Genomic DNA, 17,559 nt, shown 5'->3' with positions numbered 1-17,559 from the left:
CAGGAGTTGAGTTATATCGTCCCGTTTGTACACAGAAATTATTGATCTAACACAAACATTTGGCATCGTATTCACTATGCGTAGAAATTGTATGACTCATATTTACATATAGATAGGGACTAAGTTAAAAAAAATATGATCAGAACCCCCAATTCCTGTATTTTTTTTTCATTATTAAAAATTAATTGTCTTGCAACTGGATATAACCTGGATATAATCTATCCAGATTATATCCAGTTAATGCATCAAAAAACTGATTTTTCGCGGTTGGCCCAATTACAGCGTGTCGGAACTCTGAAGTTAGATTAAAACGTATGAACATTTAAATAGCTAAATTGATCTTCTATAATATCTATATTCTGTACCTACGCGTCACCAAAAAATCTCAATTGACTAAGCCGACTTTATCAAAAAACGTGAAACCAAAAAGCATGTCTAGTTATTTGGCATTTGATTCCGTGATATTTTATTTCCTTTATTATTCTAGTCTGCAAATGAATGTTAAGTGATAAAACTCGAGCAGACTCGTTAATTCCTAAAAGGTCATGCAGTTTGCGATTCGAATCAGTCTTTATTATGTAGTTTAGGATTTGGACGTGTTTTTCTCGATTCCAATTTCAAAAATTTACTTGGCTCAATTTTTGACTTTTGTTTTTTTTTTGCAGTCCGCGCGTCAAAACAAAAGCGAGAGTTTCGTAGTCAGCGTCTACAAATGCACGGCTTTTAAAAAGAATTTAGACGTTGGTTTTTTTTTACGTCGGAATCGTGGTCGGCACTGGTGTTGTTCGCCATTTCTAAAAATAGAGCCCATTGTGATTATATTCGTACTCGAAAGCTCTCCCGTTGCGTTTAAATTGATGCGGGAGGCGCATTCTATTAACACTAACAGTCGGATGTACTTTTTTACTGTTTATGTATAATTGACACAGTTATGAGTTAGCTAATATGTCGGGCCGGGTTAGTACGAAATCGTCTGTGGTGTACAATGCACGGGTGTTTGGTTTTTGTGAAAGTGTCTGATAAGTTTGATAATGCAGTGCACGCTGGTTATCGTCGTTAACAGGGTGACTCTGTGTCCCGTTTTGGAGGAGGTGGTCATACAGAAAGGTACGAATATTTTTATCTGGCAAAATAAAAGTTTATTGTATTGGATACAAATAGTGTGTTGACTGTAAAAACTTACATATTTAGACTGAAGACTGATTTTAATTTAATAATAGCGATAATCTAAAAAAAGGCAAATGTATGTAATTATGTGTATTTAAATTTATTTTTCATTCATCAATTCTAGGTTAACTATTTGTCTATGAATATTATTATCAGTCGATGTCTGTGATGTTGTTATCAGATGTTATCACTACGTGATAGGCGCAGAACACTTCAGAATAATCAGATATTTATTTAGGTCATCTGTTGACACAACGTTGCTAGTTGCTACTGTTTAACATAGTTAACTGTGGCCAATCACTGTCCTTTAAATGTGTCTCCTTTTGACACCAACTTAGCTCTTATCCCAAACAAACTCTGCCAGAAAATTTAAACAAACATTAAGCTATCTCGAAAATCGACAACAGTGCCTGGTCTAGACTTTAAGGGCCAGTTTCAACACTTCCTGATAAAGTGCTGGATAAGCTATCCACATCTTTTTTGATAGATTCTCCATACTTTATCTGTCAAGTTAAGTTGTGGATAGCCTATCCGGCACTTATCAGGAAGTGGTGAAACAGACCCTAAAACTAGCTAAGCTATCTGGAAAACGAGTCAGTAGCAATCTGGGGTTTGGTGAATGTAGACTGAAAGACTAAATAATTCGAACAAAATTTTATTAAAAGCCTTTTACACTCTTATCAAGCAGCTAACCAGTTTTCATATATTTTACAAACTTAACATACATGCTACTTTAGAGAAGGGCTCGCGTTTAGATGTTTCTCAAAAGTATATCAATTTAGTTACAACATAGGTACGCCTAATCTCGAAATTGAGAGTGACGTCTATAATGTTCTGAACTGATGTAATTGAACAATTTCCATCAGCCCAGTGCGTTCCCTAGCGTTCGGAAGACGTGGTTTTGGGTCAATTGATTATATTATTTTGTGCCAGTTGACATTCGGCTCTTGGACTATGTCCTGGTAATAATCGTTGCCAGTTGACAATCGGTTCTTATGGTGTGTACCTACTACATGTCATAATAGGGTCGGATGATCAATCAAAGATACTTACGCAGCGTATCCAAGGCTCGTCTACTTTGCCAATATGTAAGGCCAAAACAGACCTTCAAAATATTGTTCTCTGTGTTTTATTACTAAAGGGGTTTGCATATGGATGGCAGGAAAATCAAACATGATTTTCCATGATGGTATCAGCCATCAACACTGAAACCTGTGCCCTAAGGCAGACTTTGCAGAAAAGACTTGTGGTTTCGATAGTATGGTAAAATTTGAATAGGCTAATTTGTCATCATTTTCAGACACTTCATGACTCAATAATTCCGTAAAACACAGAATATTCTCTGGAATTATTGTTAGTAAGGCAAAGGTTTTTGTCTTGTGATTTTGCTGACATATTTTGCCGGCTGTGTTTTCTGTTGGTCACATTATGGATGATAACCTGACGTCAGCCAATTAATTGTTTGTCGTTTTCCGTGTTTTTGTGAAAATTGCGTGTTTGTTTTAGAAATCCTTGGCAAAGCTTTATATTAAGTATTATTTTCATTAGAAGGATAGAAAAGGCAAACAGTCAACTATGAAAATTTATTCCAAAATCGTCCAGCTGTTGCTAAACCAGACCATCAATAGATAGAGCAAATTCTTCTCGAGCCATTTACAACAGAGTCAGCCAAAGAAGAAGATATTATTTCAAATTTAAATAACTCTCACGCTATCACAACAAATAGAGCAGCCAAGATCATCTTTCTTGCTCTCCCCTAAACATCTCCCAGCGTCTAACCAGGTCTAACGGTGTTGTATCTATCATCTGACACCCGATATCATATTTCACACTATCACTTGACGAATCTGTGTCAAAAACATAAACACAGCGATAATTTGCCTGCTACGCCCTATTGCATTCTTATCGGGAGTGTGTTTGAACGAGCTCGTAGAATGGCATAGACAAGCCAGAAGGATTGATAACTAGGTAGCTAGATGTACAATTCTTATTTTTACGATAGGCAAGGAGAGAATGGTCGGATGAGAACATACGCGCGGCTGTGAGACTACCCGGTGCTTATTATGATGCACAGGGTTTATCCAATGAAACCTAGGGAATGGGGATATCCTTTAAACACGGGTCCAAAGGTACCTATTAGTTTCAAGGGGGACCTACAGGTAGATCCAAGATCGATACTAGTTTAATAATTTTGTGCACAGTTGCCATAATATTGTCAATACGAAAATAGGTATTATCGAATATCTTCATGACCTTCGTTTTTTTCGAATTAGCAACATCAAAGATGATAAAACGATTCCAAGCTTCTTAGTTTTTGTCACGAGTCCAAAGAACTCGTATTTTATAATATGTAGAAACATACATTCTTTAATTGGTATAATATGTTTTATGTTAGCATCTGTATCGTCCTATTTTGCTACCTGCCTTTGCGTGGTCCACCTTTTAACGCCATATCTCCCCACCATTAGATCTACATCTCTGAATCACAGAGTAAGCTCAAACAATGAGCACAAGAGTGACGGGGCGTACTGGGCGGTTGCTTTGATCTCGACCCACTGAGATCTACAGACAAGCAACTGACCCGACAGGGCTACCAACTCCAGGAAAATTCTCCTACAAACCAGCCCCTGGATTCAAGGAAAAAGACTATTGGAAGCCCTGTTTAAACAATTTAAACAGATAAGTCAGGGCTATCTAACACAAGACTATGCACCGACAAACGAGTCTATAAACAACAGGAAAAGTTATGCAATCGCCAGCCCTGCTGACCGCACTGTGGACCTGTAGTTCTCGGTACCGCCGGGTCAGTGGTTCATCTAATCGGGCTATCTCCAATACAATGGCCAATAAACAATACGATACTATCAAATAATTTGACTGTCAACGTGTCGCAATGTATTTAACACGAATTACGTACGTTTAGCGCCGTGTCAAGGATCAGCCTGTTTTGCAACTAGGCTATAGGCCGTTTGACGACTTTTCTAGATTTCGATGGTGATGAAACTGACGACGATGACTGAATGGGATTTCGATAAGTCATACATAAAGACACTGATTGTATTTTATTATTCATGTCGCATGCTATTTTATAGCACTGCCATATGAGTTGCTGAATAAATTTAACTTATCCACCACCATCTTGGAAATCTGCCATAAAAAATCTGAACGTCCTGTCTTTTGCTTTGTCATACTAAACTTCTGTTAGAAATTCCACTTTTAGCAAAATATGTCTGCAATCCACAAAAATAAACGCTTAATGCCTGTCACGACATGGCGATTTTCTCCGCAGTAAAGTTTTTCTGAACGCTCATGTTTCGGGAAAGTTTTGCATTTAACCCGCCGATAAAATCACGTTTCCCATTCGTCATAACGTTTACGACTGAGTTTCCACGACGAAAACATCCGACATGTCTCCTCTACCATAAAATAGGTGCTGTCAATGCGACTATGATTAATGTCACTTTTGTATTCACTATCGCCATTCGGGTCACCTGTTCAGGACACGGACGTCTTAATTCTGACGATAATGGCCGCACACATGCTTGGCAAGCGTCCATAGGGTTGGGTGTTTGGGAGATGTGTCGGGAAATAAAGCAAACTTTGTTTAGCTGATTAGCACATCATTTGGTGATGGTACCGCACACGCAACGCCAAGCCGCTTGGCAAGCAGCGGCAGTTGCGATGCTCGAGCGGCGCTGATAGCTTCAGCTCATTTCGGTCAAAGGTTTGACCGAAAATAGCAGAAATCGAAGCCAGGTCCAGTTCGTTTGTTTGTCAAGTTCTTTTGAATTCCCTTGTCAAATTGACTTGTTTATTAAACTCTTTTGAATTTCCTTTTCATTTTGCTGGTTGTCTAGCTTGTGAATCCAGTATGTCCCCAAAGATGGTATTGTCCCCAAGTATTGTTAACTTTAGCTTTCTATTCGAGATATGGTCTTGATAAATGAGCGTCTCCATGTAGCGATTGATCGCATCCACAAGAATTTTCTCGAAACGCACAAACGTTTATCGTTTCGATCTAGATTCAAGTAGCGAAAGCATCTGTTTTCACTTTTACATTGTTTAAATTGTAACAAATACCAGTTTGTACATAACTGTCACATTATAAAAATGAATAGTAAACAGTTTTTCTGCAATTCCTCAGACACGCACACATTGGCATGGTATCAAATAGTTTTAAGTAGCAAATAAAGTATTTTCTTGGGCTTTGCGTGCGGAAAACTTGTCTCTGTGTTAAGCAAAATTGATTACAAGGACATTGCTGATTAGTCTGCTGTATGATAATTACATTATGTAACTCTTATCTATGGAGCAAGTTGACCCCGTGAACTTCTTATCTGAGAAAAATAAAACTATTCGTGAATCACCACTAAAAATCTTATCATCTTACTAATATCACTATACATTGCTTAAATAAGCAATGTTTTGAAGTTCTTCATGATCTACTGTTTAATCAAATTCTTCTGTAATGTTAAGTGCTATAACATAAATTATATTTCGTTTTGTCAGTTTATGTCAACTGACGGAGACAAAAGTTGTGAAAACTGTAACTCTGACACTAGTCTGGTACCAGAACTTATAGGTAAGTACATTTAGTTTTAAACTACGCCGTCAATACTTGTCCAATACACCTTGACTAATTACCCAGATATACATATAAATAATGTGTAGCTTAACCTTTCACTACAGTGTATCATCGTAATAGCAGTACTTGATATAGTCCGGCGCCTGGCTAGTGGCTTATTTACATAATAATATGTTATAACCTCATAATCATTGCAGTAAGAGAAATGGTTATTACCTATGCTAATATCAGCCGTGTGGTGTAAGCATAATATTTACCTTGTGAAGCGATATCATTGATGTATCAATTCTGCTAAACATGTAACATTTAACGCGATCTAGATGATTCATTTCTGATTCAATGAAAGTGATTTGAAAATCAAAGTAAAAACTGAAAGGCAAGAATTGGGGCTTTGATGATGATGATTATATCAATTGATAACATGCGTCATGATAACCAACACAGCTTCTGTATCTTGCCCTGACAATTATCATTGCGTTGATTCTTATTATAAAACCCATTATCTACGGTACGTCTGTGTGCTTTGAGCACTACGCTTTTGTTTGTGTGCGTAACCTTCGAGCTTAGTTATACATACCACTGTTTAGAGTTAGCATGTGTTCGGTGCGGTGTTCTGTGCTCGGTGCAATAATAGTGGCTGTCAGTGCATTAACACTACAATATCACAATGAGGAGCTCAAGAAAGTGTGAGAATAGAATCACCAAATTGAAACTCAAACTCGTCAAGAAGTACAAGAGTATGTTTCACTTTTTTAATTTAAGATTGCGATCGAATAATTTGAATTTGGAATCGCAGTTCTAAATTTGAAATTAAGTACTACCAAAGAGTTTGCATTTTAAATTTTGAACGTAGAATTCTAATTCTAAATGTGAATCGAGTTGTGAAATGGTGTGGCAATTTTAAAAGTACGGCAAAGGTTCAACGTGGTCTGATGGTCAATGCCCACGCTCCATCTCAAGGTCTGTCGATAAAGATTTAGATGTGATTTTTACTTGTTTTTGTGTTGTAATTAATATTATTGTTTGCGTAAGTCAACCTGTAAGATGTACGCACGAATGCACACTCCATATGATTCCATGCTTCGTAATTATAACTTGCTAATCATACATTTAATTTGACGTGTTTGCCACGTGATTATAAATGATGGTGACTTATTTTCTATGACTTTATCATAGAAAATAAGACTTTTAAATAGGCATTGAAAACAAGCATCAAAGCCGCCTGCAATGCAGATTTGTGTGAATTTTAAATGCTACCTAGTGACTACCGCATTAGAACCACATTAGCATAATGTGGACTAAATGCCGCAATATACAGGTGGTTTCTAAAGGGTTTACGCCTACGTGTACTTAAGTGTTAATTCCTTTTACCGTGGATTTACATTTCTTTGAACTATCAAAAAATCTTTAGAATTGTAAACCTAAATTTTTAACCCTAGTAACATTTATTGGAGTAGTGTTTGAAACGTCCTGTATACCTTATCTATAGTAGTTAACACTCAACAAACAGACAGACAACAAAATTAATGCTCCTCATCGGCCTTGACTGGTAGACCAGTTGTCTGACAATTATAATTACACTTTACGATGGTAATGACTGCCCACAGCCCACAGCGATAGTTTCGAAATGATTCAGATAACCGCCATTATTTACCGTTATCACTCGTTTGGTTTATTAAAATATTTGGTGGGGGAATATAAGCTCATACAGACTGACAGATATGACATGTTAAACTAATAAACTGTTATTTAACATCTCTGTTTCAATTTCAATTTCTGATCAGAAAAATTCGGACGCCCCGCCCCGCTCATACATTTTGACACGTCAGAAATTCAGATAGTATTCGGGGTCTACAACAAAATGTATGAACAGAGTGCGTTTCGGCGGGCGTCCGAATTTTTCTGATCAGAAATTTCGTATAATGTGCGGCCGGGCTAAAAGAGATTGAAAGTTATTTATTACTTCATTGATTTTAAAAATCGAACGGTATAAAACATGGCACTCAAGTATGACTCAAAATATGCTTCACTTAAGTCCGAGGAATGATAAGAATTTTCCTTGAAATATACCCGTGGTAATAAATTTAATAGGTATTTCCATTAATTAAACTTCTAATCGAAACATTCTTCTGTAGAAAATAATATCCCTCCATCTTTCCATTCACACGTCAGTTCTCGTCGCATTGGGATCGTGAAATATGCAGCGAGCGTACCAGAACTGACATTTGGGAGTGGCCCACTTGCATTTGTCGTTAATCAATTTTTATTAATGATGCGCCTGACCTTATCGTAGACATAACTTTACTATTAACAAATGATCAATGAACTGTGGTGCTTTGACAGTTGACACTGACAATTATGTCGCTGTGACGTCTATTACACCATCAGTTATGACTATTGTCACAGAGCTGGAAGAAGGTAGGGTGATAATATCATATTAGGATATTCTTAATAATATTAATGATTAGCTATGTCCACATTACGCAATTTCATCTTCAATTTTCTTCATCTCCTTTTTATTCAACTTTCGTTTGGCATATTCAATAACGCCCGCGTAAATTAGGAATTTCACAGAAACCGTACATTTTCGAATAAAAATAGCTATAAATACTCCTCTCACGTGGTCTACTCTATATAAGTGCCAAATATTGCCATAAAAATTGCTCCAGTATTTCGTGAGATAAACCCTTTCTAATATTTCCCCCGTTTTTACCACATTTTCCTGAGTTTCTTCGGTCGTATTAGTCTTAGCGTGATAATATAATACAATATAGCCTATAGCCTTACTCGATAAATGAGATATCTAACACTGAAATAAGTTTTTAAATCGGACCTGTGGTTCCTGAGATTAGCGCATTCAAGCAAACATACTCTTCAGGTTTATAATATTAAGTATAATTTTTTTTAAATTATCGCTTGACAAACTCGAGCCTCGATCTAAAAGACTATGAAAAGGCTCATAATCATGGGACGATGCATGGTATAAGTAATATTATGGTAGTGATGATGATGATGATGAATGTAATATGCATAGTAGCATATGCTTTCCGTTATTAAAACAACGCCGAAAGTACCAAACTTGTATCTATAAAGAATCAGGAGTTCTCTCAGCACCTTCCGAACCACGGTATACCAGGTATACCTCGGTGCAAAATCTTAGTTGTTTGTAGCATATGCTTAGAATACTTCTCACGAAACCGAAGTCACCATATGTTTCCCCATAAATTTTGAGGAGTTCCCTCGATTACTTATGGACCTTTCATCAGATCACCACTTTTGTGAATATAATACCAAATTGGGATGATACCCTATTTGGTACATACCAAAAGAAAAAATTTGAAAATCGGTTAACAAACGGCGGAGTAATCGTTGAACATAAGAAAACGAACATAACACCTCCCCCATTTTGAAAGTCGGTTAAAATTGTAGCCTATGTGTTATTCTGATGTATAAGCTATATTATTGTAAAGTTTCATTAAAATCCGTTCAGTAGTTTTTGCGTGAAAGAGTAACAAACATCCATACATCCACACATCCATACATCTATATATCCATACATCCAAACAAACTTTCGCCTTTATAATATTAGTAGGATTGAATGCGTCAAAATCCACCCGCGTTGAAAGAAAAGTGTCATAGCGCGCGCTACGATTACAACGCGTGTCACGGGCATGTCTCACGTTCGCTGTTGACTGCGCTATAACGCATGCCCTTGATGAACAAAAAAAGGCACAGTGTGGACAAAGCTTTTGGGAGATAGCTATTATGACACCCTACTAAATGTATCGAACACGCAAGAGTCGTGATGATGGAGAGCAAAACAAAGTGAAGTGGTATGCTTGTCGCAATGAGTACACTAGAGTTTTGCAAATTCGTTAAGTAAACGAAATGAGAATTTATAGATTTAGTTTCTTTCTGGCGATGATGACATCTTCGTTTAAAGCTCTACACATCTACTGCATCAGAATTGGGTCGAACAGAAGTACAACACCAAGTACAGTAAAATTTGTTATAGGCAGCATACAGTATGAAACTTCCGATCCGACGCAGTGGATGTTAAGTTTTGCTTAGGGCTCCCTCGTTAAAAGCGATCCCAATGGAGCCTAATTGTTGCACATAGCTCTAATGACTTTGCAATAGGTTATCACACCATCAAGTGTTGCCGCAAGAGGAAGTGATCTCGAAACAGAATTTTGCGAATTGCACAGATTGTTATCGGCTTAATTAAATATTTGCGATTTTGTAACGTTTGTTTTTGGAACGTTATGCGTTTTGAGTCACGTGACCTTTGTTACATTATGTACTTTCGAAGTACCATTTACTGGCGCCTTGATTTGACCATAGTTTTACGAAAATGTGCGAAGTCACCGTTAAAACTGCAAATTATAGGCAACAATTCGCAGAAGTCACTTTTGCTCCATTTCATCAAGATTGGTAACAATCCTAAAGACATAATCGTAATCGAACGTCAAATGCAAATCAGCTGCAATTTTCGACAACGTTACGATTATTATGACTACAGTTTACAAGCTAACCCTACAAATAACATGCCCTTTTAAACACGTGCCGACCACAACTTTGTCGCGTTTAAAGTTTTCTTTATTGGTGTTTCCAGATGAACACCGATCGGCGGGCAGCAGCTGGGAGGAGCCGGTGAGCGCGGTGAGGAACACCCCCCTCCGTCGCTCGCAGCGGCTCAACTCCACACTGGATTCCAGGTATGTCCTTGTATACTCCATGACCGAGTTGATTCCGTGAGTTGCAAAAATGTGTGGTGACCTGGTGCCCGTAAAAATGCCTGGAAGTTAGGTACCTCTTCTTTGGCTAACCCAAGGTAGCCTTCGTCACCTAAGTTAGTTAATCAACAGAAAAAACGCGTGTCATTCTGATGCATATTGAAGAGCATTAAATATTACTTTACTTCGGACGATGACGGCTTTGAAATCAAAGAAACCGTGTGTAGGACTAGAACGTAAAATTAAATTTATAACTATGTTAAGGCTAATTGAAGAGCATAACTAAGAACCAAGAACATAATAATTTGTGACGCTGTTATTCGAAAGTCCATCCATTTTCAAGCGGACAGGCCGGGTCTATTTTTACGTGTAAAAGGTAGTAATTTACAAATTGTAGCGACGAAATCGGTCCTAAATATACATTCAACACGGACTCCCCATTTCTTTAAATAAAGGAAATAGACGCGAGCCGTCTACACTAATTTTGATTAATGGGTAACCAAAATTGGAGCCAATTCGGCCGAATAGGGGAGTTTAAAGACACTTGAACGGCCGTAAAAATATAAATTGTTGATGAAAGAGCATTTTGGTGATGTTTGTTGATCCTGAACGTAAAGGAGCAAAGGTTGAACGTGATCTTTGGAAAGTTTTGAGGATTTTTAAAGGATTTAGGTAGATAATATCTTATTCTCACAAGAAAATATACACAAAGGATGCAAAAGCATTTAAATCTTGAATATGAATAACATTAGTCTGAGTATAATATGGATATGTGTGCCAAGTGCCAACCTCTTCGGAATCAGGAGATAGAAACCTTGCGACGTCTATATTTTTGTTTTCTCTATCTATTCAATTATGGCCTACTATTAACGGTTAACCTTTAAATATCTGCGGAGCTCTCATAATTTTTATTGTGAATTTATTGCGAAGTCGTGACTAACCTACATTTTTGTCTATGCAGTTCTACCAGTAATTAAAATTTTAACAGGCTAGGCCTCGCGTTTCTTTGACTTTGAAGCACAAAAATGTACATACATGCTGATATAATTATTGCTGACTGACTGACACCAAAGTATTGTCCAATAGACGCAAATGTAAGGCGAGGCCACGACTAACTCTAGTGCCTAACTTTTAAGTTATTGTCTAAGTAAGATATTAAATTAAACGTAAATCGTCTAGATATAAATGGATTTTTACAGATTTCACCAATCAGAACACTTTTGACATTGGTTTGGCTTGACTTTTTAAATCTATACAAATTTTATAAATGCGAAAGTGTGTCCGTCTATCGAAACTGTATCGTAGTATTAGAACGAAGTTCCTTATGGCGCGTTCGGCGTAAAGGGGGCTAGACAGAACGATATTTGACCTCGACACTTTTTTATTAGTGCCTGCATGGTAGGGGCTGAGGGAGTTGATAGTATTCCTGTGCGTCAACTAGATGGCGTTTTTTGAGAATAAACAGTGACATTTTTTGAACATAAATAACTTGGTTCCATTCGGGTGTCCCTTGACACCTCTCAAGTTTTTTATTTATTTAATAGAATCGACGTACTGGTCAATACTAGTATTTGCTAGAGCATTCCGATCCTTTGTCGTGGCGATTAAAATCTATTAGTTTGCACTTTCGACCTATTTCGTCAGCGAGCTAACAAAGCTTGGGTCGTAATTACAATTGGGAAACTTTTGTTTATAGAAACGGACAATGATGGGGATATCTATCTTCTATTTACAGTGGTGTTCATATCTGAAACACTATCAATTTGGGTCAATCCAGACACTTTCACTCGCGAGTCGCGAATATATGCGAAGCTATTCTCAGCGGTGCAATTTAAGAATTGTCAGATTCGGCAAGATGGTATATGGGTGAAAATGGAAGAAGACAAACAAGCACTTCTTCTTCAGCGATTCCCTCAATTCTCCGAATTTACCTACTCTTTATTTACCTCATAACATAACGAAAAAGGAGTACATTGGGTGCTTTAACTAAAATTTCGTACCAACATAGATGAGACCACGGTGAGGTTACATAATCTACTTTTCCCAGGACAAAATGTACGTTCCTAGTGGGATATTTTCCAGTTTTAAAATTATATGCTCGTCGACATGTAGTTTCATCCGAATACTGGAACACCAAACGGGCAATTAACCCTTTCCAAGAACAACGGGAACTCGTATTTGTGTTTGCCCACTTGTGATGTTTCAATAAACGCGTGGTGTACAAATAACGTACAATGTACATCCTCGGCACGGTGTGGTCCGCTAATGAGCGGGCAGACGCTCAATTAACGCCAATTTCCTGTGTACCAAGCGTTAACCTCTATTGATATTTTGCGTCGATTGGGTGCGAGCAATAACATCAGCGGAATGAGCAAGGTTTCCGGGCCAAGAGGTGCAGGGTAAAAACTATTGTCCATCTTGCTCCTGATAATTTTGGCTTGAGTACGTTGCGTCTGCTGAGTTGCTTCAAACTTATCTTCAGATCCCTAACTCCAGGAATCTTGGCAGAATCGACCTTCGAACAGAATTGACTTCGCATTCTCGGCGCTGCTTCGATCTTGGCTAGGTGTAATAGATGAAAGTCAAAAGCTTTGTTTCTGTTAGTTACATAACGTTTTAGTCATAAACCTAAAACCAAAATTAGTTTTAGGTTAGGTTTTAAACGCTCAACCACAACTTATTACAAACATACAAACACATCTCTTTCACCCAACAAACACTTTGTGCAACATTGTAGAGTCTGCTCACAATACCTTTAAGTTGTATCATAGTCCTTATGTCTTTGACATTAAGGTTTTGTCAGGGATAAATTAGGAACTGCAGTACCAGCCAATATTGTTGCCTGTTCACAGTACCCTCAAGTTTTATTATAGTCTTTATGTCTTTGACATTAAGGTTCTGGCGGGGATAAATATTTAAAAACTGCAGTACCAGCCAATATTGTTTCAACCTAACGGATGTCGCCGCCGCTTAGGTGGCGGATGCCCACATCGCATAAGGAATGTGCGCTCCCAATTTCAATTTGGTCCGTTTTTATAGTTCCGGAGAATCTGCGGTGACTCAGTTGAGCTTTATGGTCTGTCTGCTAACTTTTGATTAAGGAACTTGGAGTTTTGTGCCCTCAACGTTGCGATTTCGCTTACGGAAGAAATTCTAGACGAAGCTGCAGAAAAAGTTGGAACAAAGTAAACTAGTTAATAAGAGAATTATTTGCTTGTCTAGTTACTAAAATATTATGCTTCTAACGAGATTTTGCGTGAAGCAAAGAACAACTTCTACACAAATTCTTAGCCAGATGGAAATAAACTTTGCATTTCAGAACACCGCGCCGGTGTCGTTGCTTATACGGCGCTGGCAGACAGACGAATGCTTTTTGTCGTGACTTTAAAAGTATGTCGATTTATTTTTGTCAAACCAGACTAATCTTCGTCTGGCAAAACCAGACGAGTCGTCGCCGTGATTGGATACGTAAGGGGCCTGGGAGGTTGGGACAGATTAACCCACAGAGGCTTAGTTGACGCATGCGATGCTATTGGTACAAAGTACTCTATAGTCTATACCAGGGATCACCAAATGGCGGACCGCGGTCCGCATCCGGACCGCCGACCCATTGTGTGTGGACCGAGCATGTTCGAAGATGATGTTCGTTCATGTCAAGTCGGCACTACATATAGGCGAATGCGTTGGCCGGCGCGCTGGCCCAATTTGTAGAACAGGCGAAATACCTACCGCCAACGCGCGAACGCCCGTTCTACACATTGGGCCAGCGCGCCGGCCAACGCTTATGCCAACGCGTTCGCCTATATGTAGTGCCGACATTAGAACTTCAACATCTCCAGGATTTAATATCAATATCTATAGCTTGCACCAATATTTCACTCCAAACTACAAAAAAATGGTTACTTTTGTCATTGATATACCTATAAAAAGTACCTTTGTAATTTCCGTAATTACCTTTAATTATTATTTTTTATATAAAATGTGTGGACCGCGAAGGTCATTTCATGTCTTAAAACGGACCCCGAGCGAAACTAATTGGCGACCCCTGGTCTATACTATAGACCAGCCATATTCAAAGTGTGCTCCGCGAAGCCCTGGGGCTCTCAAAGGCCATTATAGGGGCTCCGCGAACGATATACTCATATGAATCATTTTTAGAAATCTCATCAGACACCAACATGGATTCAAAATCCGTGACAAATATTTTCTTTTATTCTTGCCACAACTTGGCTAAAATTTTTCCTTTTATCTTTGAGTTCCGTCAAGAATTTTGCTGTTCAAACAGGTTCCGCTACCAAAAAAGTTTTAGAACCGCTGCTATACTTTATTTATATCTCACGTGTACTTAAAAATACTCTTTCTTTTCTTCTATAGAAGTCATTATATAGACGTTAGCAGTGTTTTATTACGCGTTGTTAGCTGTAACTTGTCAGTTAATTGCTGGACAAATATTGCCCGAGGGGTCTACGTCCTGTAATGAGTGTAGCTAATGCAATCTTACGAGGACTTGGGCAAATATAAACTGCGCAAATTACAGGTGCACAAGAGTTTTTGTAGAGTGTAGAGAAATAATTATGTCTGAATTCTGATCTCCTATAACTGGGTCTCTTAAAATAAGACTTAATATTAGGTCTCTATTCCTGGACTGTTCGACCTAATAGCCAATTAACACGTCTTGCCATGAGCCTTCCTATGACAAGGTGGGGGTGATTTTTAAGGGGTAACAGATCTATCAACAAACATTTGTACTCTTTGTAATCACCGTTCGAGCTTCCAATTTCCATAAGGCGACTTTATTTTGCTCTTAAACACAAATTATCCTGCAAGAAACCTGTCCATTGGGCCATGGACGCTCAATCTTATCTTTAATTTATATAATTATAAAACACGATAACATAACGAGTTAACTGCATTTAAACCTGTTCAATTAAGCTTTCTTTGATTAAAGCGACTAGGTCAAGAATTTGACGCGGTTATACCATGTACGCGGTTATATAATAATGAAAACTCGGTCCAAGGCAACGCGGAACTCTTGACTGTAATTAAATCATTTTCATTTAATATAAGCGCGTTTAGATCTAATGTTGGAGAGTTTAAACTCGTTTAGATTTTTTCCAAAGATTTTATATTTTGAAATTTAGCGAAACTTACAAAAAGAAACACAACCGTAGGATTAAGAGTTAGATTTCAGGTGTTGCAGTTATCATTTGTCTTTTAGAACGTTTTCAACAAAACGAAATGTACTCTAGCGTCTGTATACATACTGTAGATTACTTTATTAGAAAAGTAGCTGACCCGACAAACGTTGTTTTACCATATAAATTATTTCTAGTATCAATATAAAAATTAGATAAAAACCTATTCTCAGGCCTAACGAATGTACCTACACATAAAATTTCATTAAAATTGAGCCAAGTTTGCGCACAATCACTCTGACACACGAGGATTTAGATGGGGTGTAAAGTAGAAAAGTATTATTTTACATAGAAATAACTGTTCATGTGTCTCTGCTCTCTATCTACCCAGTCGACATTACTCACACGATCTATAAACAGATTTCACATAGCACAGATACGCTGCGTGCCGACTGCCGATACCGGCCGTCTTGATTTCCATTTCAACCGATTGATTTCGTGATAACTTTCTGTGTTTGCGCATCGAATACCTTGAATATCTTGATAGAGTCTCATGGAATCATCCAGATTCGCTAATCTTTGAATACTACAGCTCTTCTGAAGAGTGCCCAAATCGTAATCGTTTTCATACACGTTTCTAAAGTCTCAGAGATCATCTTAAAGAAAATCTAAATAGTATTATTTATTAGCACACTTTAGGGCTTAGAAAGACATCTTTAATTTATAAAAAGTGTTAAATTATACTTTTTCATTCTACTCAATCTTCTCATCTCAATATACAATAGCTTATATCTATTGTTATCGCGGCCGCATGTGGCCGCTTGGGAGATGAAGCATTAAATATTTCTAGTTAACATTTAAAAGTGCAGATTACAGCTATCATACTTCGGTTTTAGTTTGCGTTCTTAACTTGTACAATAATTTCAATGTCATTTTTAGCATTTGCAATGCCTTCATTACGATCACACCTACAAGGTTTTTATTATTGGCTTAAACATTTAAAGCACCATTCAAAGGGTTTTAATTTAAATGTCTTTTACCTTGGCTTCGGCGTTGATAAGTCGGCATTGTTGTTTCGCTAATACGGGTAATTGTAACCCGTATACCGTGATAAGGTATGTATACTATACACCTGTTACACAAAGCCGGTATTGAATAATCTTTATGTACAGGTATGAGTAACTCTTAATGTTTATGTATATAGTCCAGTTCTAATTGGCTATGTTAAAGTATGCAGAGAATTCTATCCTGCTTTTCAGGTAGTATCCTCTAGACAGATTTTTTTTTATTAAAGACTACTTCTAATCTATAATATAAAAATGAGTCGCTGAATGTGTTGCTAAGCGCAAAACTCGAGAACGGTTGGACCGATTTCGCTAATTCTTTTTTAAAATATTCCTTGAAGTACGAGGATGGTCCTTACGGAGAGAAAAATTCTAAAAAAAAATTTCAATTTCCTGAAAAAGTCCAAAAACAAACTAACGCTAAAACTCGAAAACGGCTGAACGGGTTGGGCTAATTTTAGTCTTAAAATATTCGTAGAAGTCCAGGAAAGGTTTTAAAGTGACACGAAGTTCACCGGGACAGCTAGTAAATAATATTAATGTTACATGCAAACTTCAAAAGACTTCTCAGTCTTCTGTTTCTCAATACAACAAACGCCAAAGCAATTTGTTAAAGGTCTATGAATACTTAATACTACAGCACTTATAATAATTGTTATCGTCATGTTTAAATAAAATAAATAGTAAAATTGTTTTTTAAATACATTTGAATCAAATGCTATCCGAACGTCCTACGTGTTGCCTACCACCGGTCCCAAACTAACCCGGCGAATATAAAAGAACACACTGACATAAAATAAGATTAAATGAAATTCTAGGAAATCTATGCGTTTTATCGATTAAATAAGTTGCAAAAGTGTAAAGGATATTCA

General features: G+C 37.5%; 1 protein-coding gene across 4 annotated transcripts in view; it reads left to right on the top strand.

The window, feature by feature from the left end:
• The first annotated feature begins 956 nt into the window (after positions 1–956).
• The window catches only part of LOC121732985 (rho guanine nucleotide exchange factor 10), a 57,398-nt gene continuing 40,795 nt past the window's right edge, over positions 957–17,559 (top strand). For 2 of the 4 annotated variants that reach the window (XM_042123043.1, XM_042123042.1), the window contains exons 1-2: positions 957–1,107; positions 10,368–10,470. In XM_042123043.1, coding sequence (XP_041978977.1) covers positions 1,032–1,107; positions 10,368–10,470 — 179 coding nt within the window. In that variant the 5' untranslated portion in view covers positions 957–1,031. Of the gene's footprint in view, positions 1,108–6,339; positions 6,490–6,545; positions 6,713–10,367; positions 10,471–17,559 lie in introns of those variants that run through there. The other 2 variants (XM_042123044.1, XM_042123045.1) reach the window with 2 other exon arrangements.

The sequence above is a fragment of the Aricia agestis genome, chromosome 13 (genome assembly GCF_905147365.1).
Source record: "Aricia agestis chromosome 13, ilAriAges1.1, whole genome shotgun sequence".
NCBI lineage: Eukaryota > Metazoa > Arthropoda > Insecta > Lepidoptera > Lycaenidae > Aricia > Aricia agestis.
This window is presented reverse-complemented; position numbering and strand designations above follow the sequence as displayed.